Raw genomic sequence first — 25,994 nt, 5'->3', positions numbered from 1 at the left:
ATAAGGTCATACACAAAAACGAATGAGTAATGAATATGCAGATAACTTCGAACACGCATACAAAAAATTCCGCCCAGACTTAAATACTGTATGTGTATATTGTATTTTTTGCGCATGTACAGCACTGTATTCGTTCTGTTTTGAAGCACAAAACATCGCTATATGAAACTGGTTCGCATCAATTCTTGGGGGTATGTTATTAAATTCACTTCACATCAGACGCCATTGACTATTCGAGACGTGGCGATCGACCAGTCGATCGCGATCGCAGTGTTGGCCCCCCTTGAATTTATTTCAAGAGAATTTCCCCAAAGCAAGGCCTCGTGTACCCGCTCAGAAATGATAGAGACTCTTCCATTGGTAAATTTACAGGAGACGATGCATTATACGCCTCCAAGTGCCGATTGCCGCGAAACTTCATTTCATTAAAACCTAATCTGAAATGAAATACATCAAAATACTCCTTCAAAACGAATCAAAAAATATCTACTCACGAATTCTAGAAATACTTTTCCGATGCGATGAGTATGATACGGAATAGGAGAGAGTGCTTCTTCTAATGCCTTATGAAAGTCAACGTGAAGCAAATGGATTTCTGACACATTCGAGAGAATTTGTGACGTAGTTTCCTTCTTGCATGAGTGAGCACGAGTTTGATCTTCTCCCATCTTCTGGATACTAGGGGTCATGACCTTTAGAAATTGAATTGTTTAAATATGGTGCCGAACAACGAATTAATTCAAACCAGGGTATATTTCCTAGTTAAAATGGTGTAAATCGAGGAAAATAATATTTTTTAGAAAACTCAAAAAGCATTAAATTTTACTGAATGTTTTTAATAGTATGTTGTTTAAGAAAGATTGCCACGCAAACGTTTTTCTTATCAAAACTTGATTTTCTCAGAGATGTAGTCGGTGGTAACTTGAAACGCTTTTTAAAACCTCAAGACTCCACGTTTTCCTTCTTAATTGTATTTGAATATCCAGATTCAAGAAAGTGGATATGAAAAGTGCAGATGATCAGTTGAATAAATAACACATTTTTCCTGAAAGCAAAATATCTATCATCCCCAAACTTTGGGGAAAACATCCTCTAAATGAAAAGCTGGAGGAGCATACTGGCCCAGCACCAATAGTCTCATCAGTTTTTTCTTATTTATTAGAATAGGTAGGATAAGTTAGAAAATGATGCAAATAACATGAGCTAATTTATTCGAACATAATCTGAGATAGACAGGATTAAAGAGAAAAGAAAAGTAATGATGGGACAATAACAAATAAGGTACAGAAAAATGATTTAGGCCCAAAATGCTGCTAAAGGACAATGTTATTACGTCATAATATTATTATTACGTCACATTCTGGGACGTCAGTTTTTGACTCGACGTACCTCATAGTTGAATAAATGACGTCATTAAGATGTTTTACAGCATGCTTTATTGAAACGCAATCCTAATATCAATATATATGATATACAGGGTGTTCATAAGTCCCTTTACAATTTCAATTATGAAGTTAGTTCTCAATATATCTTAACCAGGTTTGTTGTATTTCAATCAGTAATTGTTCAAGTATGTTTACTTAATTTAATACCTATGTGAGGGCTAAAACAATATAGATAAATTCCCTTTGCAATTTTAAAAAATGGTAGGATTTTATGGACACCCTATATTTTTGAAAACATTTAAATGCTATGCATATTAAAGCAAAAATAGGTTGGTATTGGTATACGTTTGTATATACAATTACCTCCACCATAAACTCCAATAATTTTAAGTATTCCGTCTCTGTGTCTAATATTTCTTTCAAAACGAACATACGTAGTCGTTGTTCATTGGTGGGAGGCGCTGAACCGTATCCGTCGCTGTCATGGTGATCAGCTTCGTTGATGTGCATCGCGCGCAAAGTTTTGCGCATTGTTCTGAAATAGTAATGATGTATAATTGAGATGAATTGTGTTATGGAAAATACCGGGTACCTTATTGCCCCGCTGGTTTTTATTATTTCGCAGTAATAGAAGAGTGCCGAATGCACGTAATTCCCGTGAGCTTTTCTTACTCAAATATGAACGACTGACAAGCGTATTGCCGACTAATTTATTCTAAAATTGTTATACGACTTCCTATTTATCCCGGAAAAGCCAATATACGGTCTTCATCATATGGCAAGGTAAACATGCAGGCACATCAGGAAGGACCGTTAAATGGGGGCACAAGCATAGCCGAGGGAGTTGAGGGGCGGAACCGAACGCATTGTCGGCTATTTTATTCTACACTTATTAAACACTTTTAACACAGAAAATGCCGATATAACTTCTTCATCATATGGCACCACTGATTTTTGACGCTCATTACATGTAACAGAAAGCTACTAATAGATATCTCAAAATGTATATATTGATCCCAATCGACATTTGAAGGCTTCTTCCATTGAGGGGTATTGAACTGCCATATAGCCAGCCGGTGAGAAATGGGGACGGATATCGTCACGCTAATAACCGAATTGCGTAAGTCATTTTTAGCAGTTTTGAGAAAAACATAAAAAACTTCCTAATGAAATTGTTATGCCATTGAGAGTCAATAATTTGCCATGGTTCAATTTTTTGATCATATCCGGATTTAAGTTAATTTGTATGACGCAGTTAAGTGACGTCATAATGGCGCACTGTGACTTAGGCAGAAATGTGTCTATGACTGGGGGACATACGCAATTTTGCAACTTTACTATATGCACCAGTCCTGAAAACTAAACATTCCAAAAACAAATGCAATTCTCAGTATCTACGATGTCTAATCCCCAAAATAGCTAATCAGTTTCAATTACATTATTTTTTATGTTTAAAAATATATATTTCAACAATATAACACGTTCTGCACACTCACCGAAATAAGACCAAGATTAAATATAAAGAATAAAACAGCAATGCATCCAATATAAAAGCCAACCAAGGTGAATTGGACTCGGACAGTGAATCACAAGTGCACGCCTTCCTATACTGTAGTATAAATTCAAATTAATACGCGCTAAGCTAGAATCCGAGATGCAATAACTCGCAAATACTTCGTCGAGGTTATGTTGCATTTGTGACGTCACAATAGTCCGGCGGTAACAATGATAATTCATTAGGACGAAACAATTGCATAAAAGTGCATGTCATACTAAATCTCCATTTTTATGGGTTTCGGAATTCTTAAAATGAAATCTGAGTTAACAGACAGGCGCACAGCATTACATAAATACCTATTTTATAAAAAACTCAAAATCGCCAAAAATGACTTACGCAACTCGGTTATTAGCGTGACGATATATGGTTCCAATTGCCATCATCAAAGGGCTGTTCGATTGCCAAATGGACCGTTAAAAATAATGCGTAATTATATCACGTTCGCCATTAAAACATCTTCCTCCGTATATGACAACTAGTCTGTCATAAAAACAGCGGGCTTTAACCATAGTGTACCACATGGCACAGGAATTGTACGCGCCAATAAGTAACGAAGGCAACCTTGTTATCAGAGTCGCCAAATACATACTTCGTCGTAAAGCACCCGTGACCCTCCACAATCCACATAAATAAGTTACCTATCACGCATCTGTCTTATCGCACTTTTCTTCATTTTTCTAGTAAATATAATTCCTTCCAGAAATAAATCAAATACACAATGCAATTTCAGACATATTTGTCTTTATTATACTTCATTATCTAAGATTAATCGAAAGTTGTCAGTCGTAAAAAAGCAGATAATATGGATCAAAACGTGTAAATTATGGGTGGGAAGGTGGCCTAGCTAACCTTTGCATCGCGAGTTAAAAGTTTATGGGTTAAATCTAGCACCCACCCCCTCACCATGGGTGTAATAAATTGGGTGCGCAATGCTGGATCGAAAAGATTATATACAACAATAAGTATATATTTCCCGCGTAAACACTGAAATTATTCAGCAAGGATCCTCAACCTTTTCGTCTCGTTCGCCAACCTAATAAAATTTATCCTCGAATATAAAAAACTAGCAACACACATCTTATAATTTATGGACTATGCTGTCAAATATTACCACATACATTCAAATACTAACGACCTAGAAACGCATATACGCAAAATGCCGCTCCAGAAGTGTGTATAGCAATATGAAGGTAACCAATTTTGTCTAATTTAGGGGGTATATTCACTTTGCTAACACAGACAGTACCCAAACTCGTCCCCGAAATAAAATAAGGAAAATCGGAATAAAATTATGGCCTAACCCTAACCTGGTACACACACAACGGGAGTACCGATAGAAGGCATATAATTTCCATTTGAGCGTGCTATTCACAAGCGTGAATTTTTTTTATTTATGGCTTCAATTTTCCCAGTACTGTTCAACCATATGTTTCTGCAGACAGTAATTGATACTTAGCAACGAATGGGCCACCGATGAACCGTGATTCACTAGTAACTCTGACACTGCATACATGGTCTTGTATTGATAATAATCAATTATTATTATCAGGCGTCTGAAGATTCAAAACATATTTCTGTAATATAGAAAATGAACTCTGGTCTAACAGTGTATATAGAGTGTCCATGACGTCTTTAAAAAAATTTAAATTGCAAAGAAAATTTATCGATACCATATATTGTTTTAGCCCTCACAGATGTAAATGAAGAAAAAATACATAAACTGATCAAAATCAACAAACCTAGCTAAAATATATTAGGAATTGACTTCATAACAAAATTTAAATTGCGAAGGAACTTTATGAACACCCTGTAAAACTTGTCTTCGACGCTAAATTTCAAAACCAATGGCTCATTAATTTCTTAATTACACGTTGATTCGCCAAGTGTGTCAATAATATTCCCGTAATTTCGAAAATGAACTTTGGTCTACTATATTGTATATCCTGTCTTTGCAGTCGTTCAAAAAACGTGAAAATAATCAATTGTGAAACCTATCTCAATATTGGTTGTAACAAATTGGGTAATTCACGAAGGTGTATCAAGCCAGAATACCAGCATATCCGCTTTCTTACTGTTCTGATGCTGGCTAAAATATACCCACGGCCTCATTACTTATCGATCTTAAGATCGGTAAGTATATTGATAGGTATTTGTCTGTATGTATGTATGTCTGTGTGTCTGTGTGTCTGTGTGTCTGTTAGATGCACGCGATATCTCACGAAAGCGAGATTGAATCTGCTCCAGATTTTGCATGTGCATTCATTTTATCTCGTACCAGATCCCTATTGATTTTGGGCGAATTATGTCGTATAATTAGCGAGTTATCAATCAATTATTGATATAGTGATTTAGATTTTTGTAAAGCGAGAGAATTTTGAAACCCGCCGAGTGTGTGTGTGCGATGCGCAGTGCGCAAGTTACAAGAGCGGATGAATCGAAACTGCAGTTTCTGTTTTGGGGGATCCCCTAACTATCGATCGATAAGTCTTCGGTTTCCAACCGATATTCTCGTTATTATATTATTTATGTTTGTCTTCAAGATTTGCGTCTCCCAAACTGCAGCAAATTCATATTCTCGTAACTGTCTAACTTCATGCAACGCTCATAACCTCACTAACTATGAAAGGATGCGAAAGGAAGAGTCAATACAAGTTCAGTCTTGTCAAACTGCATATCCTCTTTAAATCTTGCCTAGCGCAAATTTGTTACGCAACACATAATAATAATACTAACGAAGAATACAGCTATTTGCTTCAAGAAAGGTCCCTCACAAATTAAATATCATGATATTAAATTGGTACTCCCAAAGTATGTGAACCAAGATGGCGGACACCGGAACGTAGTATGTGTACCAGGCTAGGGTTAGGCCATCATTTCAGGTAGAAATACTATGGGAGTCACTTGGCTAGTCCCCGAACTCGTAATAGAAGTAAAATAAGGAAAATTGGACGAAAATTATGGCCTAACCCTAACCTGGTACACATACTACGTTCCAGTGTCCACCATCTTGGTTCACATACTTCGAGGGCACCCTCGAACTTTTGGTCGACCACCGAAGTGTTATGTGCAATTAAAACTATGAAATACTCTTGAAAACCCACTTCCTTCGAACCCGCAAGCTGATATACGGCCTAACTTGACTAGTTTAGAAGCCTTCTGTAAATTCCTGCTGGCTACGCCCTGCGAACAAATAGTGGCAGTAGCAGCTTTGTTCGGGACAATCGCCTGGATAACCTAAAGAATTTGAAAAATTGAAAGCTACAAAGGCATAATACACAAAAATACGACGCTTTTTTGTTTAACTGTCGCTCACTTATATGAATAGTCTACCTCGTCTCGTTGCGGTTTTTGTGAATCTTTTATGTGTTTCTCTATTTTTTTCTACTTTTAAAAAATCAGCGAAAAAACCGCGATTTTATCGTTAATCGCATTGGATTAGGCTATATTGTTGAGCAGGTTAAAATCTCGGATAAAAATATCATGCCTATAACATCACAACAAAAACATAATAGCCTTTTATATATCAATGAATCCTTTTCTAGTGCTTTCTTCTGAGCGACCACGTAAAATAGGGCGCTCCGGAAGTGTGTTTACCTACTTTACATCAAGTTGTGTGAAGGTACTGAAACCTATGAGCAGGGGGTATATCCATTTTGCTAACATAGACAGTCCCCGAACTTGTAATAGAACTAAAATAAGAAAAATCGGAACAAAATTAAGGCCCAACTCGAACCTGGTACATATACTACGAGAGAACCTAAAATTAATCGTGTAACAATTTTAAACAAATTCGAAGAGATACCGCTCAAAAACACAGTGTCCCTCTGTTTAACTGTGCTTAACGAATGTGCTTCGTCTGCCTGTTTCGCACTGATGCATACGCAACTTCCTATCCTTTGTGAACGAGTAAACTGAATTTCCCTATTTGATGAGTTTCCTCTCCTTTTTAAAAAAACAAGAAATAACTAAAATTTTCTAGTCATATGTAACAATGTTCGCGAATCGTCAACAGTACAGGGTGTCCAAAAATTTCGTCCAGTTTTATAGTAAAAAAATTGTGATTTGAAAAAAAAAAATATTGCATGAAAAACGAAAGAAAGAACTACAATTACAATATTAAACTATTAATAAACAAAGACAAAGAAATTTTTCATAACCCCGTATATAGGACCAACAACGAATGTCTGTATTGACGATTATTTTACGAAGTTCAAACCTTAGTCTCAGATATGTACAGTTACGTCTATGGATTACAAATAGCAAAGAACAAATTCATACCTTGGTCTAATAGCTTTGATACACCTACAAGATATTTAAATGCAATTAAACCTATAAGTATGAAATGTTCGGTTTTTCAAGCATGATATCACGACTTCTAAACTTATATGTGTAGCAGGATAAATAAATAATTTTTTTTGTATGATACATAGTAATTTTCGTAGCTTGAAACTACTTTCAGAAATTCAAGACTTCCACATTACTCTCTTCTTTCTATAAGTACACTTTTGGCTTATATTTAAGACTTATGCCCTTCATGGCCTTGTTTGAGCGAAATCGTACAAAAATGCAGAATCGTAATATCTTACTAATAAAGCAGTATATTTTACCATATTTTTTAGTAGTGCTCACACAACTCTGACTCACTTCATGACAAAGGGTGATTTCAAACATCACAATGATTGATTATACTTCTCATCATCAGCAATTATGCGTCAACTACAGTCACATAGAGGTGGCTGAAGGCCACCCGTTGAGGGTAATAATATTCAAAGGAACTTTATTTTTTCTATGTAGGTCATGTTATACAAGGGAACACTAGTTTATTCCGTGTAGATTTTCTCAAAACCAAGTCGCGAAAACAAGTTACCAAAGGCTACCCGGTCAGGGCAATAATATAAACGAGAGCACTATTTTTCCGTGTAGGTAATGTTATAAGAAGGACCACTAGTTTATTCCGTGTAGGTTTTCTCAAAACCAATTTGCAAAAAAAGTTAACTGAAGGCTAACTGTTCAGGGCAATAATATAAAAGAAAGCACTTTTTTCCGTGTAAGTAATGTTATAAGAAGGACCACTAGTTTATTCCGTGTAGGTTTTATCGAAACAAAGTCGCGATAACCTTACATAAAAGACGTGAAACCAGTGATGAAGCAGTTGAAACGTCTACATCACAGCAGGATATAGATTTGTGGGAAAAACAAACTAAGACGGTATAAGATTTCGAAGAATCTCCACCCATTCTGAAAAAAACAGTTAGTAGGTAAAGAGAAAACTATTATAACTGTTAGTACAGGGGTCTGCAACAGGCGGCCCGCGGGCCACAATCCGGCCCGCCAAGTCGTTTAGTGTGGCTCAGCAACACTCGGATTTTCGTCCATTCGGCATAAAATCCTAATCCGACAGTTTATGTTTAAAAAGGCGCTCACGTAGGTTCAAATAAATGTTTGTTTTTTGCTCTTTACGCTGCTTTAATTCTTTCACCGTTTTTGCCCGATACCGTAAGACCGTTAAAGCTAATGTTAACAAACCATACGAGAACTCAAAATGTTAAATAAATAAAATTTTTCATTGTGAGAATTTGTTTTCCTCGTGTACATAGACGATGTCCCGCTAAATGTCTGAAGTTGGTTATATGACCCACCGACAAGAAGGTTGCACACCCTTGTGTTAGTACGTCTGTGGTCGCTGTCAACTAATCAGTCCGGCAATCCTTTGCTTTTAGTTGAGTACTCGGGGCCTCGCTTTGAGCATTTTTGAATTTCATTAAAGATTTCGATCAGTGATCGATATAAAAGGGAAAAAGGGGCTCCCGAAGTATGCGAACCAAGATGGCGGACATCGGAATGTAATATGTGTACTAGGTTAGGGTTAGGCCATAATTTTAGGTATAAATACTACGGGAGGCTCTTGGCTAGTCTTCGAACTGATAATAGGACTAAAATAAGGAAAATTGGAAAAAAATTATCGCCTAACCCTAACCTGTTACCCATGTTACGTTCCGATGTCCGCCATCTTGGTTCGCATACTTCGGGAGCACCGGGAAAAAGGTATTTTCTAACAAATATAAACACAAAGCCCTACTTTTGATAGGGCCGGACGGACCAGCTCGACCTATACAAGAGTGTCACCAGTTTAAAATTAGTTACAAATAGGTTTTTCAAACCTCATAGAAATTATTATCATAACGGCCCCCTGATTTGTGCCAGGTGGCGTTATACCACGACACAGTGACTCAGAATAAACAGGTAAAATACACAAACAACAAATTCATTCATGATAAAGGAAGCGAAGAATATACAACCTACAAGACTGGTTTGAACGCCCATCGCCAAATGCCAATGATAGGGCGAGAAGTTCGGGAAATATAATTCACGATTAAACGTTGCAGGCAGAGGCGTAGCCAAGAATTTTCAAAACGTTGGTTTTCAAGAGTCTTGCTGTGTAAACCAATATCCCATAATATGTGTCAACCCCAACTCAACAGTCGGACAAACGTGGCGAAAGTGTGCTAAAAAGAACAAGTGGCCGCAGCGTATTTGAGATTTTAGTCAAAAAACAACAAACGAGAATATCGGCCAGAGACCGAAGACTTATCGATCGAAAGTTGGGGGATTCCCCAAAACAGCGTTCTCACTCCATAGTGACACCCTGTGTCTCATCACTAATTAATAACTCGCTAATTATACGACATAATCCATCCAAAATCAATAGGCTTCTGGTCCGACATATGATGAATGCAAATGCAAAATCTGGAGCAGATTCAATCTTGCTTTCGTGAGATATCGCGTGCATCTAACAGACAGACATACAGTCGAACAGACAAATACCTATCAACATACTTACCGATTAAAATCGATAAGTAACAACACAAGGTATGAAGCTAAGGTCATCGTTTGATTCACTCACCTTTCTCTCAGATAATCCCAATATTTTGAAGCGTTAGCTGACCCGTTTCCACTAGTCGAGTCAATCATGAGATCCTGGGCTATCATGATTATGAAAATAGCATGCTATAAATGCTGTAATACTGTTTAAAAACTTTTGGCTATTAGTTTTCAGAAATTTGTAAGTACAGGTAATTTGCAAGTAAAAGACGTGTTGAATGAAGGATTGGTTTGCGCAAGTCGAGTCTTTGATGAATGGTTCAAGTGGAGCCAAAACGAGTATTAGAGCTACTTTACACCAAATTTTAATGAAAAAGACCTTGCTGCAGATTAACTAAAATGTTCCAGGGACTTACTCAAATTAAAATAATTCAACGCCTATTGTTTGTGACTATATTATTATTTTCCTGCCATATTTTTTTCCTCAGAGGTTCTCAACTATTCAAAATCGCTCGCTAACTCTCTGTAATAGAGCTCACATTGCATTGGAAATGAAAATCGCTCTATAGACACAAACTACCAAGGAGATTAATGCGATACCTGATTTTTTTTGCTTAAAAATCAATACAACACGATGCCGCATTTCTCTCTGAATATTAAATTGCATTATTTTTAAGTGCGATTTATAGAAATAATCGACCCAATGGGACCAATGCCTAAGGTATTTATACTTTTGCTAACCTGACTAAGATGGGTTAATGGCAGAGTAAGAAACGAATATTATTCTAGTTTTGTTTTCATCGTTCGCACCTTTTCAACCGTATTTACCGCCAAATACCCTTGTTTTTAAAAATATTTATACATTTCGTAACAATTCTATTCTCAAAGCATCGATCTGTCGTGAGTGACACTCATGTTAAAGAACTTCTTCGATTGGCAACAACGACATACAAACCAGATTTAAATAGGATTGTTATATAAAGGGTGTCCATAAAGTCTTAAAAAATTTTAAAGTTGCAATAGGAATTTATTGACACCATATATTGTTTTGGCCCTCACAGATGCATTAAATGAAGTAGAAATACTTGAGCAGTTACCGATTAAAAAACAACAAACCGGGTTAAGATATATTGAGAACTGACTCCATAACAATATTGAAATTGCAAAGGGACTTTATGGACATCCTGTATATTTTTGCTTTGCTGACGATAAACAACTCTATAGATTGTTATACTGCACTAGATTATTTTCATTACTTGAACCTTTTAAACCGTTTTCCGCGTCAAATACCGGTTGTTCGGTTTGCTAAAATCGTTTATGCACTCCGTGACACCCCTGTCGATTGTCAGAGTTCTCATATTTTTTAGTTTTTCTTTTATAATTTACTTAACCTCTGCACCGTATACGAACTATTACTCAATAGAAGTCGTTTCCGAACGAAGTTTCATAACATTTATATAAAGGTTATATAAAACATACAAGTGCTACCGCAAATTTCTACTGGCTACCAACAAGGGACTTAAATTCAAAATTACGTAAATGATAACTGAGTCTAGAAGACGTTGCTTTAGACAGAATAACTCGCGTAACTTACTTCAGCGATGCTGCTGCTATCTGAAGAAAAATTCATCCGAGCGTGACATCTTATATTTTCAAAGTTCCCTCGAAACTTCTGACTGTTCAGTATGATGGAACGAGGCGGCGTGGATTAATACATTAAACAAAATTGGCATTTTTACTAGAATTCACAAATCAATACAAGTGCCGTGTCTTGGCAGTGAGCAAATAACTTTTAATAAAGAATGTCATCAATAAACCAGGTTAAAGCTCTCAACTTGGATTGGAAACAATACTGGAAGAGTTGTTGACGGTGACACGTGAATTAGCCCTGTTGTCTAGTTTTTTTTTTTCTAGTTTTTTTATTTTTTATTATTTTTGAATCGTTGGGAAATTGGCTCTCAAAGTACATCAATTCTGAATGACGAATCCCTTAGCAATGTTATTAGTGGCAACTGAAATGCCAAGAGTTTATCCGAAAAAAATGTCAGCCGCGATTGACCCAGAAAAATTACGGAAGGTTAATAATGTATTGTCATATTTTCATCTAGTATTGATAGGTGCACATTTAAAAATAATTCTATACACATTGCGCAACTATAAACAGTGATGGTTATCGATATTATATCGATATATATATGTTTAGGTTTACCATCGCAAATGTCAGAAAGCCGCAAATGAAAGTGCGTGCGTAAGATTAGTTATGTATTGTCATTTTTCCAGCTAGTATCGATAGGTGCACATTTAACAAACAATATCTATACACATTCACAACTGTATTCAGTATTAATTTTCGAAATAGGTTTACCGTCGCAAATGCCAGAAAGCCGCGATTGGCCGCGAAAAATTCAAGACGAAAGGTTAATAATGTATTGTCATATTTTCAGCTAGTACTCCCGAAGTATGTGAACTGAGATGGCGGACACCGGAACGTAGTATTTGTACCTTAAATTATAACCTAACCCTAACCTGGTACACATACTACTTTCCCGTGTCCGCCATCTTAGTTCACATACTTCTGGAGTACCGAGAAGCGCACGTTTAAACAGAATTATTTGCACATACGCAACTATATTCAGTACTAATTTTCAATATATATATATATATAGGTTTACCTTCGCGAAACAAATGTCAGCATGCCGCGATTGATACAGAAAAATTTAAGGCAGGAGGTTAATATTGTATTGTCCTATTTTCAGCTAGTATTGATAGCTGCACATTAAAAAGAGTTCTGTACACATACGCAACTATAAACAGTATTAAATTTCGATATATATATATATATATATATAGGTTTACCTTCGCTAAACAAATGTCACGAAGCCGCGATTGACAAAGAAAAATTAAAGTGCGAGAGCTTAATAATGTCTTGTCATATTTACAGCTATTATCGATAGGTTTACATTTAACAAGCAAATATGTACACTATTAACCAACGATAGAGCTCCCAGTACGTACGCGTAACCTTTGTGACTATTGGTTTATTCATTTAATTCGAATAGAGTTTGCTCAATGCAAGGTATCAATTCCTAAATTAAAAGTCGAACGGTATTTAGAGAAAAGTTGCAAGCACTGGTACATCATAAGAGTTATGTATATATAAATATATTTATTCTTTTTATTACAGAAATGACAACACAAAACAATGTAAGCGTGGGAAGTGACTTACACATTGTCACAATTTACGCTAAAATCGGTAGAAACGCACAAGCAAAGTCTATGCATTACCCACGCCTGACGGCGAAGAAATGTCATAAACGGTACTAATGTAGTATTATGATGTAATTTAACTCATACACGTTACATTAGTGTCTTTGTTTCCACTATACAATTTGAAAGTCCTGCTGCACACTGATACAAATGTATTTCTGTAACGTTTCGTCTGTGCAGCAAGACTCTTGAATTGCATAGTATGGTCATGTTTATTCCTTCTACAGCATCCTTGCATTATACACATACGAATCCACTAACGCAAGAGCATTGAGGAAGGATTGGGAGGTTGTCTTGCATAACTTTTACTGATAGTTACCTTGGGTATATGTTGTAATTTTGTCAGTGAGGCGGTGGTCGCAATTAACCACTGACAACCATTTGTAACTGAACGGAGGTGTAACAAGCGAATAATAAAAAATTCTATCTTAATATGAGCACCACGCTAAATAATGAATATCTCGAAACTAAAAGACCACCAGGTAAGTACCATTCAGTTTCGAATTAATCTAAGGCTCTAAGCAATTTATGACAAGCTTATGGGAGTTTTAGAATCACGTAGATTTACTAACAACAACCAAGTTATGCAATGAGATACATCCAGAAGTGTGTGTACCAATATGGAGGTAACTAATTTTGTTCGCCCACTTTACATCAAATTGTATAAAGACTGAAACCTATGGACGTGGGATATCTTCACTTGGCTTAATAAAATTATGGCCTAAACCCTAACCTGGTACACAAACTACGGGAGTACCGAAAAAAAAGGTGAAGTCCTTGAAAGCATCGTATCATTTCTGCTAGGTAGACGTGACTACTTTGATATGCTGAATTTGTATACGAATCAAAGTAAGTCCGGTCACCTTAATGTTTGCACACGTTCATTCTTTCAATTTCAGTAACTACAATATATCAGAAATTGTAGCTAACCAACCCCAAATTATATGATCAATCAACATTATTAAAAGGTATGCCACGGATCGCGTAGTCTAGAACTTAGCTTGACAGATCCAAGCGCTAATTTTTTCTTTCACATACAAGAAACCAAAACTTGAAATAGGTAAAAAGGCGTGTGCGAATTTTTCGCAACAACAACCCAATCCCCCGTGCATGAACAACATTTTTGAAAATCGATCCATAGGACAACTCTGCAGACTCTCAAATGAGCGTATAATTGAAGTCCTGTATACTATTCTGAGACTGCCAATTTTAACATATACAATAAATCGGAATTCAGCTAATTGACCTCACTCTCTCACTATTTAAAATCACTGGAAGATCGGTCATGGTCTGAAACTCAGCAAGACGTACCCAGCCGATATTGTAAACTTTTGTAAACCATATTTATTTATTTATTATGCTTCAACGAAGTTGCCGCTGCTCTATAGCCAATATTGGTTTCCACATCTCCCTGAAATGTTTTTGGGCCTACATCCTTTATTTACTGCAATTTGTATATCTAGTGTGCTTCCAGTATGGCGAGAAAAATAAACTACCGATTACTGAATGAAATCTCCAGCGACCATAGATGTTTATCAGAAAAACGCACAATCGCCTTTGAAGTCAATTCAAATAAAATATACGCCTAAAGTAATAGCTTTATAGGGACTCCTTTCATCTTCAAGCATGCGAAATTTGAAACAGATTAACCCAATATTCGGAGAAAAGATCTCACACGCTCAATGTTTGTGCTTCAGCGCGAAATCAAAAATAGTAAACATGCGCGGCCGTGTATGGGATTAAATAAACCCCATCTTTGAAATTATAAACTTGAATTCAAGCGGAAATGCCATTTACGGATCATTTGGGTTATGATACAAACATTGGGGCTTTAATACTAAGTGCTTGGAGTAATGCAATACAGTACCGGTACCATTCATAAGCATAGTCAAATTTTTAATATATTTTTATAAATGCAATTTTGCGGCAATTGCAGTGCGACATAAATTCATACGCCTTTCCCAACACCATTTTACCCTATTCTTGAACGATTTACTAATTTCGGTATCTGCTCAAATTACCAATTATTAAATATTTTGCGCCGTCAGCGAGTGAAAGATTTTAATATTAAAACGACTATAGATTATATGAAGTACTGGACCAATTGCTTTGAAATTTTCAGTGGTTAAAGATTAATATTTTCGCTAGAAAGCTATTACTTTTATTTATTTCAAAATTTTGCGTGAATTCTATGAAATTTGATATTTCGTCTAAAATTTTGCTGTATTATTTTTTATCCATGGGAACACGGATTTTAGTCAGTGTCATGACTGGCTGTACGTTTTGATTCTGCAAAATTCTTGCTACTGGAAATTCAGAACTTTTTTGAGGGTACCGGTAGCGTCAAAGGTACCGGTAAAGACTGATTCGCTCCGGTCTAACGTGTCCATATATTTGTGCGTAGCTCTCTTGTTATTATTATCATTGTATTAGTTTTTTCTGGTTGACAAATAATAAATCTCTCTCTCTCTCTCTCGGCCCTCTTTTTATCGAATCTACTTAAAATTAATACCGTTGTAAAAGAAGAAATAATTTAATCGTGAAATGTTTCAATAAGAAGATTTTAATACGGAATTAATTGAAACTCGTATTTTTACTCGAATAGTAACATACAACTATCTCAATTTAACAGTCGTTAAAAATTGTCAGTCAGTAATTAAGAAGGCACAATCTCTAAATTTGTCATGGGCGCCATGTTGCATCGACACGCCACTGCCTAAGACCCGCCATTGAGTTGTATGCACTGATATAGGCATCAATGTTATACAATGCCTGGTTAACAAGGCTGACATGAAAATAGGTTCATTAAAACACAAATGTTACGAAACAATCGACCGAAGATAAAAAAGGAGGCTTGAATCCAAAATGTTCGCTCGTATTCACCGTTTTGACTAAAAACAAAATGATCAAGCGGGAGGAGTTTGCGTGCTTTGTATACTATCAAAGGTCGTAACACTGAATGCGGCCCCTTACGATTACCCTTCCCATCTTGTCGGTTAAATGTAATCCGATACCCAACCAACCGCCCACCAAAATAAAACGATTTAACGAAGTTTAATTAACGCAGTTTTATGGAGGTATCTGGCAAAGTAGGCTATAAACAAATAGATATACAATGTTAGTAGATGAATACGTATATATTTAGACGAAAACGATATCTGTGAAATATATATACCTACGTGAATGTATAATTGGCATTTGCTAAAACGAATCTAAGACGCGTGTACCTCCCTTTAACGTTTCACATGAATAGTCACGAATAATGAGGCTCCGTGCTCGATGTCGGCATCTTTTGCCAAGCAACAGTTCTTTGTTCAAAATGTTTTACATGAAAAATCTTGTAAGTCAGACATTTAAATATGTTAACATCGATATGTCAAACTGGGGTCGTGGTTTATTCATAATTTAAGGTATATGCGATAGAATTATTTCATAAAAGTCCGTCAAGATTTGTTGAGGCGAAAAATTATTCGAGTGTGAAAAAACTTGGACCTTGTTGCCGTGGTTACGCGATGATAACTTATAGGTGCAGAATAGGAATAGTAGAAATGCCGTATTTGGCTAACTTCTGAGTGAAAGTGCAGGTGCTCCGATTATTTTAGATGGTATTTTGTTTAGTAATAATTTTGTTATATTACAGAATCTTGTCTTATTGAGCAGACAAGGTTACCTGTGTGTGTGGATAGTTTTTGTAAAATGCTGTAACTTCAGGTTACACTCCAGGTTTTGGGTTACGTCTGTACGTCCAGCCCTCTTGCTGCCTAATTTAATAAAGAATAGCCTAGTTACGTCTCGTTTTTTAATTAAATATGTGAATTCTTAAACATGTCTCGATTTGTATTCTTTACTTGAGTGTTCAACTTTAATTTGTTTCTAAATTTAAACAACTTAGACCTATCTTACTTTTCGAAACTTGGTGAACAGTTTTTAAACTTTTCCCTGAATTTTCTTTTTTAATAATTTGATCATCTGGAAAGAAATGAAGCATTCATTACCTATAATTATGGGTGTTTATATTATATGGGATAGGATTTCAATATTTATTTCGAAAAGACAGTTTAAATATAAGGTTTCTTGTCAGGTTAACTGTCAAAAATGAGGTATGAGATGCATTTTTGAATAAACTCTCTGCGTTAGGTTTCATTCTCTTATTTTCCTCTTAGCGATTAATTTAAGAATTTGATCTGAATATTATATAGTATGCTATTCACAAAGTTTTATTGTCAAATTAGAAAATGAAATATCAAGCATTGTAATTTTTTACTATGCAATTCAAGAGTCCTGGAGCAGTAATTCATTTGTGTTAGCGTGCAGGACTTAGGAATTGTATAGTATAGTCTTATTTATTCCAGGTACAGCATCCTTACATTATATTGATATGGTTCCACTAGCTTAAAACCACAGACGAAGCATAGAAAGTTAGTATTGCGCAACCCAGCTCATAATTGTAATTTTTGTTATTGGTTCCCGAACGACTTTCAATGTAATGGTTATTTCTAGCAATAACGCATAATAAGGATAATAACCCATAAATACGATATTTTTAAGTTGACCTTTATCATATTGATTAACCGATTGATCAATTTTTTACTTTCATCTGCATCTGTGAGTCCAAATAGTATAGCATTCTTTATTTCTAAGTTCCTGTCCTACAATTATTCATTTATTCAGTAAATCATCTGAATCTCTTTATGCTATATATCAGGGCTATATATCAGGCAGGGGTAACAAGGCACCAAAAATTATGCCCACCCAGACTGGCGGGCCATGTAAGTGTGACGTAAACATTCACAACAATTGATTGGCCAGATCGAATTACCCAACAGGCCGGTTTTGGGCCACGGGCTGTAGTTTGCCCATGCCAGCTATATATCATTATTATCTTTGGTAAAATTTGGCTTTACCTTATGATTTTTATGGTCAAATTGAAAAAACATCAAATTCCTTTACATCTGTACTTTAAAATAAAGCCTTTCTGAATATTTTTCAATTTCAAATTTATTATACGGGCACTGATATCTCATTGTAATCAAATATACAGTAGATTACATTGAATGATAAGTTTGTCAGAATATGGCAAATTCAAAGAACAGTAATTTTCTATCGAAAATAATAAAAATCATATAAAATTCAATTTTGAGTACCGGAAAATCGATGTCTAATTTGACATGAGAAAACTACAGCCCGTGTGCCAAATATGGCCCGTTTGGTTATTCAATGTGGCCCGCCTGATGCTGGCCGGCAACAAAACCAAATTTTGATATTTTAGCTAAAAAATAGCTCAAAGAATTCGTTGAGATTGTGATTGAACTTGGTTTTGGCACGAGGCTTGTTTTCCACTTTTGCATTTGTAACACTGTAAATATTGTCCATAAAATGTACCGTAACTTTTTATGTTACACTTACATATCCCTTCTAAATGGGCAAAATTTTTGGCCACTGGTTCAAAAACTTGCCTACCCCTGGTCTAGCCCATAATATATCATTTTATTCAATATACAGAGACTTTTTATGCTAAGAAATCTAAACCAAACCCAATCAAGATGTCGATAACAGTTGAAAGAACTCTGGCAATAATTAAGCCAGATGCTATGGACAAAGCCTCAGAAATCGAAGACATAATTCTACGTCACGGATTCATGATTCTACAGAAACGAAAAGTTCATTTATCTCCCGAACAAGCAAGCGATTTTTATGTCGACCATTATGGAAAAATGTTTTTTCCGAGTTTAGTGTCGTACATGAGCAGTGCTCCTATCATTGTGATGGTTTTGTCGAAAGAGGACGCAATTGAAAGCTGGAAAAACCTCATTGGACCTGCGAATCCTTTTAAGGCACGAGAAACGCACCCAAGATCGCTTCGAGACAGTTACGGGAAAGATCAAACTCGGAATGCAGTCCATGGAAGCACTAACAATCACATGGCAGAAAGAGAAATCCATTTCCTATTTCATGACGCCATTTTGGAGCCAGTTTTGACCCAACTTTCAGCAAAAGACTATTTAGAATCCTCTGTGAACTCTACCCTCCTTAAAGGCATGACAGAACTTTGCAAAGTCAAGCCAAAAGATGCTGTTACCTGGCTTGCAGATTGGCTTAGTGTGAATAATCCAAACAAGCCTAAAATCGCTCAAGAAGTCGTCGAGCCAAACTAATTTTTATACCATGGATTTTATATTTCAAGTTTCATGTTCCAAAATTTTATATCGTCAATATTTTCGATTTCGGATATTCTAAATTAATCAAATAGGATAGATAATTAAAAAATATCAAATTTTTACTGACTCAATTTCTCTGCACAAAACTGCGAATTTTTCATAAAAACACTAATTTAAACGAAAATTTATCATCAGATGAAATAATAACATGAATATTTTATTAATCTAAATTGATCTCAGAGTTATGAAAATCATGATATATGTATCAAACGCTACAGAGTAGAATATCATTTTATATCAGGATAAAAACATGGTCAATTTGACATTCTCAATTCAGAAAACCAGCCAGTACTATTCATTCCTTTTTCATTTTAAATAAATTCTTAGAACATTCATAATTCCCCCCCCCCCCCCCAAAAAAAAATATTTATTCATTTAGCTGTCCAGGTATGAATTTATCATCAGATCAGCTTTGGCCTAGCATGATAACATGGCAGTTTAAATCATTTCCCTACTTCCCTTGATTGATCAAACATGAATAGATGATAAATTGGTGTCTGGATGATGTACATAGAACCCCAACTCAATATTTTTATAAATTATATATACTTGAATAAACAGCATTATTGTTTTGTATTTTGCTTGTCAAATCTGCGAGGTGCACGACTGGTGATAGGCATTTTCTGAAAATTTCTAACTGCTGAGTTAGAACGTAACAACTAGCAGGTCCGTCCGGAGGCGGGAAACATTTCAAAAGGGAGTCCGACCACGTCCGATTTAGTTTGGCAATAGTCAATCAGATTGTGAGAATGGGTCGAAATTAGAGTTCTATGCACGACTCAAGTCCATGATTTTTTGCCGAGTCCTTATTACTTATCGATCTTAAGTATTATCTTAGGTATTTTGTGTGTTTGTCTGTTAGAAACTTTCGTATGTTACGCGATATCTCAAGAGAGCAAAGTTGAATCTCCTCCAAATTTTGCATGTGCATTCATCATATCTGGAACCAGGAGCCTATTTTGGTTGAATTATGTCGTATAATTAGCGAGTTATTAAAATTAGTGATGGGACACACGGTGTCGCTGTGGAGTAAGAGCGGATGAATCGAAACCGCAGTTTCTGTTTTGGGGATCCCCTAACTTTCGATCGATAAGTCTTCGGTCTCTAACCGATATTCTCGTTTGTTACTTGTCGATCTCGATAAGTATGCTGGTATCTGTCTGTCTGTTAGATGCACGCGATGCTTCGCTGAATTATAGTAACTAAACAGCTGTTTCGACGATTGTAGTCTTTACGTAACAGAATTTATTGTGCGGCACATGTATAGACTAATTTATATTATAACGGTTATAATATAACCTAATGAGTATATAATTCAAATGGTCAATCTTCGTGCGCTGCTTGAAATTTAACTTCTGGCCTGTGTGAAATGTGATTCATCGGCCATCAGTTCGGTTTTTAACTTTCTATAAATACGTGCGCCCGCCAATGACTTGCAACCTTTAATTTTGGCCCGCAAGTGACGAAAGGTTGCCGATCCCTGTCGTACGCTATTGTGGCTGGGGGCCAGTGAAGAAGAGACGTTATCGAAATATTTATATTATCTTACAAGCGTACTGGTAGATTGACATTTTTGCATGTACGCTATTGCTTTTGTTATGCGAGGCAAACGTTATCAAAACAAATCTCTTCTTACTAAGCAAAAGCTCCAACGCTGCTTTTTTACATAATAAATCATCCTCTTCGAAAGCGCTATTAAAATAACGTTACTGAACGTTTGTCACGTTACGTCAACCGCCAACGCAAAGAATTTTAACGCTAAGCGAAACTAGCAATTAGCAAAGCCACACGACTACCGTGTTTCCCCGAAAATAAGACTAGGTCCTATTTCAATTTTCTTCCGAAAAATAACACTAGGGATTAGTTTGGGGGATGTCCTATAATTTCATTTATCAAAAACAAAATTACAAAATAGAAGATTATGAGATATATCAAATATACAAAATATGAAAACCGATATCCATTTACTTATAAATAACACGTTTTTATTCAAAATAACTGCAATACATAGATTATATCAATCATTTAAAGGGTGTAGGAGTGGTTTCTTGCTATCGACTAAGTAAAAAAAAATTCGCGTTATTGACTACCGTGTTTCCCCGAAAATAAGACCTACCCTGATAATAAGACCTAGCGTGAATTTCAAGAATGATTTTAATATAAACCCTCCCCTTAAAATAAGACCTAGGTCCTAGTCTATAACGCAAATTTTTTTTTACCTGGTCGATAGCAAGAAATCTCTAAATCTAAAACGTGTGATAGAGGAAAACGTATCATTGAAATAAATGGATATTTGAAAATCTCCTAATTCTGTACTTTCTAATTTCGTTTTTGATAAATAAAATTATAAGACATCCCCCGAAAATAAGCTCTAGTGTTATTCTTCGAAAGAAAATTCCGGGGAAACACGGAGACAATATATATATATAACCTCTCACCTTCCCCTTTTCATGATAGCTCCCATTACTGATTTCTTTCTGTTCATCTGCGACCGCTGTTGTTTATATCTCCTTGCAGATTTGCTAGCTGTACTGGCTCCGCTTGATGCTCGGCTTCGGTCATGAGAACTCCCGCCAGTATCTCTTCGGTATCTGTGACAAAATATTCATAATTATAATTTATTCCGGGTAAAAGTAAAGATCACGAAAAGACTAACCGTGATCCGGGGTTTGTTATAACAAGGGTATTTGTCCAACAAGCCAAAACAATTGCCATTTTCCGAATTCCGAACAATTTAGCAAATAAAGCATTAAAATTTGACTTTAGTATACTAACTACGTACCCTTCAATTGCGGGTTCTAGTCACCCGCTGAAGTAAATGAGTTTTTACGCGAAAAAGAAGATTCAATTTGTTACATGTCATCTAAATTTAAAAAAGCAATGAGTTTTTCCCACTGAAATGATTTATTTACCTATCCATGTATTCAAACACTTTATCAAACGCTTGTTTACCCAAAAGTTTACCTCATGAATCTGAGATATCACACTAATTTGAATTTTGTTTGGTAGATTTTAACTCTACTTACGCTTCTTCGTCGTCGAGATCCTGAAATTTTACTGCAGGTAACATCACATGTCGGCTTGTCTTTGATCTTTCAAATCTGGTTGTTTTATCTAAATAATAATGGAATTATATTTTCATGGTGTCCATAAAGTCTCTTCAGAATTTCAATTTTGTTATGAAGTCAGTTCTCAATATATCTTAACCAGGTTTGTTGTTTTTTATTCAGTATTTGTTCACGTATTTTTACTTCATTTAATACATCCGTGAGAGCCAAAACAATATATGGTTTCAATAAATGTCCTCTGTGATTTAAAAAAAATTAGGACTTTATTTGAAACCCTATATTTTTAGCATTAATGATACAGCATTTTCAGCCCATCCAATTTATTATAATATAAAACGGGGGTTACTGAGAAGATTAAGAAGCCCTTGGCTTAAAAGTTGGAAATGCAGATAAATTCGACTTTTTTAATTCGACTCGTGAGAAATGTGATTTTAACGTGAAATATACACGATTTTTCACTAACAAAACGTAGCTATAAAAGATATATTTTGTGTCACTTTTTCGAAAGATTTTGCTCAAAATAAGATCACGCGCGCTCACTAGAGGCACATTGTCAATAAGCAAAGTCAAGAGCGTACACTGATAGGTACTTCTGAAGTATAAGAACCAAGATGGCAGACACCGGAACGTAGTATGTGTACCACGTTAGGGATAGGCAATAATTTCAGGTAAAAATATTACGGGAGTCACTTGTCTAGTCCCCGAATTCGTACTAGAACTAAAATAAGAAAAATTGGAATAAAATTTATGGCCTAACCCCAACCTGGTACACATACTACGTTCCGGTGTCCGCCATCTTTGGGAGTAGTCACTGAAATGCCAACAGCTGTATAAAAATGATGGTGGCACAGTAAGCAAAATTCACAGTTTTACTCACTTTTTGAAGTGCCTTGCTCTTTCATCGCACGAAAACTCGCAGCTTTAGCTCTAAGCTCGCTCCTATTCAGTCGTTTGAAAGACAAGCTATCCATCTTCGTTCTAAAATCACGTATTAATCCATCATAAACGTCGTCTCCATCTTCCTCGTCGAGTCCTAGATCCTCTTTTGTTAGTGTTTCTATGGTAACGGAATCTCCGATGACATCATCGTTATCCGTGACGTCATCGACGTCGTCAACAACAATTGTGATGTCATTATCAGATACTCCATTCACGACTGAACCGTTATTAACAGTAAGCTCGGGAACAACGAGCGTATCCATATGAGTTTCCCTTAGAAGTCCAGATTATTATTACGTGACAATACTATTTAAAACATTATTGTTTGAAAAAGGAAAAACCCTGTAAATTCGGTACCTTTGAGCAAGTAGGATATATGTTAAATATACTGGTTCCCGAAGTGGGTTGACCGTGGCTTAAATTGGAAGCGTAAAGATATTCGCGGGCCGGGAGAGGGGAGTTCCCGGCAAGGGGCCGATACCGGTACGTAATACGTATAATTAATATACCGGTATAATTGACGTATTACGAATATACACGTGCTTAAACTGTGGTAATGACATATCACTTGGCGCTATCTAGACCGCGAAACGAATTTTTTTAGCTGTTTTACTAAGTTCGACGTGTCGTAATAAATTGTTGCGCGCGCTGAAATTGGCCCGCGGGCCGCGGTTTGGAATCACTAGTTTATGAGTTTAGTTAAAAATTAGAAATCCTCCCGAAAAATATTGGAAATATAATTGAAAAATGTTGATGGGGGGTAGTGTGTGGTGATGTATGTAAATTGTATATATTTGGTATTCCTAACAATAACAACAGCATCAGTAATTTACCTTCTGAGTTCTGAGTCATACTTGGCATATTGTAAATACACTTGGCCAAAGATAGACTAGAAATGGCTTGAACCTTCGAAGCCGAAGAAGACATTTGAAGAGGCGGATTTATTCACAAATGTATGTTACAGTCCCAAACAGCAAAATTATTCGTGTTGGGCTCCATATGTTGGCTATCAAACTGATACAGACGTATTGAGATTACTTCTGAATTTCAATGTATTTTGTGTTCTTTTTTAAAGCATATAACGCACGTAAATCGTTACTACAAATAGTAAACTGGTAAGCGCTGGCTGACCATATGGAATCATAACCCTCGTGTGCGCCCTTCTTATCATAAGCAATTGAGCGTATAAGGATTATATAATGTGTAATTCACAGGACTTGAGCCTGTCATAGTGGCGATTAGTCGGGTTTCTATTGTTATGCGTTGTTGCCCTCTAAGTCAGGGTTTCCCTAGCTGAGGTCTAATAATTGATTTTATTCAAAAATCCATTGCATCTTCCGGACGAGTGGGGGTACGTCAAAAATGAGATTAACAAAAGGTGCAGAGCCCAGAAAGTTTGGGAAACTCTGCTCTGTGGGACCTTCCAGGCGAACCATCGTATTGACTTTGAACTCACTACACATGCCTACTCTAATCAATTACCTAAAGACTTGCATCGTGACCCATACCCTATTATCAAACAAAATTCAACTTTTTGTGGCTCTACTTTAAATCTCTTTTCGCGAACAGACCACTTTCAATTAAATAACGCTTTAATTTACCACCTAACTACGAAAAATACCAGAAAACCCGAGTGTTTTATTTTCGGAAAGAAAATTTACTATTCCAATAATACAATAAATCCTTATCAGCGAGGCTGCCAATTTCAGTTCTGCTATACGCTACTATATATACGTATGCTGTACGTTTATACTAGTTCACACCTTGCGCACTACACCATATTATGCATCGCAAAAGACCGTACCACCTCACTCTGGAAAATAACAAAAAACTTGTGCGCTTCAATGCATGATTGCCACCAGGTAAACTCATGTCGATAATAAATAAAGCACAACCGGTGTTAGCAAAACGATGTAATTTGCCGACGTTTCGGATTTCTAAACAGAAAAACTTCATCAGAGCATGATATGGAAAAGACACAAGTGCTTTATATATACGGCAAGAAAAGGAAAAAATTATCATGGCGTAACTCTAATCTAAAAGGATGATGATAAGATAACATAATAGTCCCCCTTTTGTTTGAACTTGCGCTAATTTGTTTATATATATTATCTTATCATCATCCTTTTAGATTATTAGTTTGAGCCATAATAATTTTTTCCTACTTTTTTCCTTTTCTTGATCTATATACAGGGTGGCCCAAAAGTAGGTGGTGGCTTAAAAGTAGGTATACAGTTATTAAACTATTTTATATGCTCTGAAGCTACTTGCAGTTCACTTTATGTTACTTACTAGGTACCACAAAAATTGCTTATTTTTTTAGATAATAAATTTAGTGTGAATTTTACATTAGTTTTCTAGCTGCTTGGAAGGCAATAAAAAAATAAATAAAATAGCTGTATACCTACTTTTGGGCCACCCTGTATATCCATTTGTGTCTTTTCCATATTATGCCCTGATGAAGTTTTTCTGTATAGAAATCCGATACGTCGACAAATTACACCGTTTTGCTAACACCGGTTGTACTTTATTTATTATCAACTTGTGCGCTTCAATTTAGAAAAAAAGTATCTTGCCAGCAAACTTACTTAAAATACAGCATACTATGATAATACAATAAATCCCTGCCAATGAGGTTGTCAATTGATTTTCAAACTTATAAGGTATTCTACATATATATTTGTATTCTATGCCTTTGCACTGGTGAATTATGGAAAATATCTCGACAATAATATAT

At 35.9% G+C, this 25,994-nt stretch overlaps 2 protein-coding genes across 2 annotated transcripts in view; one reads left to right on the top strand and one right to left on the bottom strand.

Annotated features, from left to right (window-relative positions):
• LOC120334748 (rho guanine nucleotide exchange factor 4-like) overlaps nucleotides 1-23,606 on the bottom strand; it is a 31,529-nt gene extending 7,923 nt beyond the window's left edge. The window contains exons 1-5 of the mRNA XM_078113298.1: nucleotides 23,196-23,606; nucleotides 22,277-22,364; nucleotides 21,689-21,841; nucleotides 1,749-1,920; nucleotides 495-692 (exon numbers count right to left, since the gene is read on the bottom strand). Of these exons, the coding sequence (XP_077969424.1) occupies nucleotides 495-692; nucleotides 1,749-1,920; nucleotides 21,689-21,841; nucleotides 22,277-22,364; nucleotides 23,196-23,520 (936 nt within the window). The 5' untranslated portion in view covers nucleotides 23,521-23,606. The remainder of the gene's footprint in view (nucleotides 1-494; nucleotides 693-1,748; nucleotides 1,921-21,688; nucleotides 21,842-22,276; nucleotides 22,365-23,195) is intronic.
• LOC120334797 (nucleoside diphosphate kinase homolog 5-like) lies at nucleotides 18,513-19,850 on the top strand. The gene has a single exon (XM_078113299.1). The coding sequence runs from the start codon at nucleotides 18,576-18,578 to the stop codon at nucleotides 19,185-19,187; it is 612 nt and encodes a 203-aa protein (XP_077969425.1). The 5' UTR covers nucleotides 18,513-18,575; the 3' UTR covers nucleotides 19,188-19,850.
• Nucleotides 23,607-25,994: the final 2,388 nt, after the last annotated feature.

Source organism: Styela clava, chromosome 1 (assembly GCF_964204865.1).
Source record: "Styela clava chromosome 1, kaStyClav1.hap1.2, whole genome shotgun sequence".
Classification (NCBI taxonomy): domain Eukaryota; kingdom Metazoa; phylum Chordata; class Ascidiacea; order Stolidobranchia; family Styelidae; genus Styela; species Styela clava.
The sequence above is the reverse complement of the archived record's forward strand: the minus strand, read 5'-3'. Positions and strand labels throughout refer to the sequence as shown.

Excerpts from the sequence above, each read along its gene's own strand:
- LOC120334797 (XM_078113299.1), top strand. The coding sequence starts at position 18,576 with ATGTCGATAACAGTTGAAAGAACTCTGGCAATAATTAAGCCAGATGCT.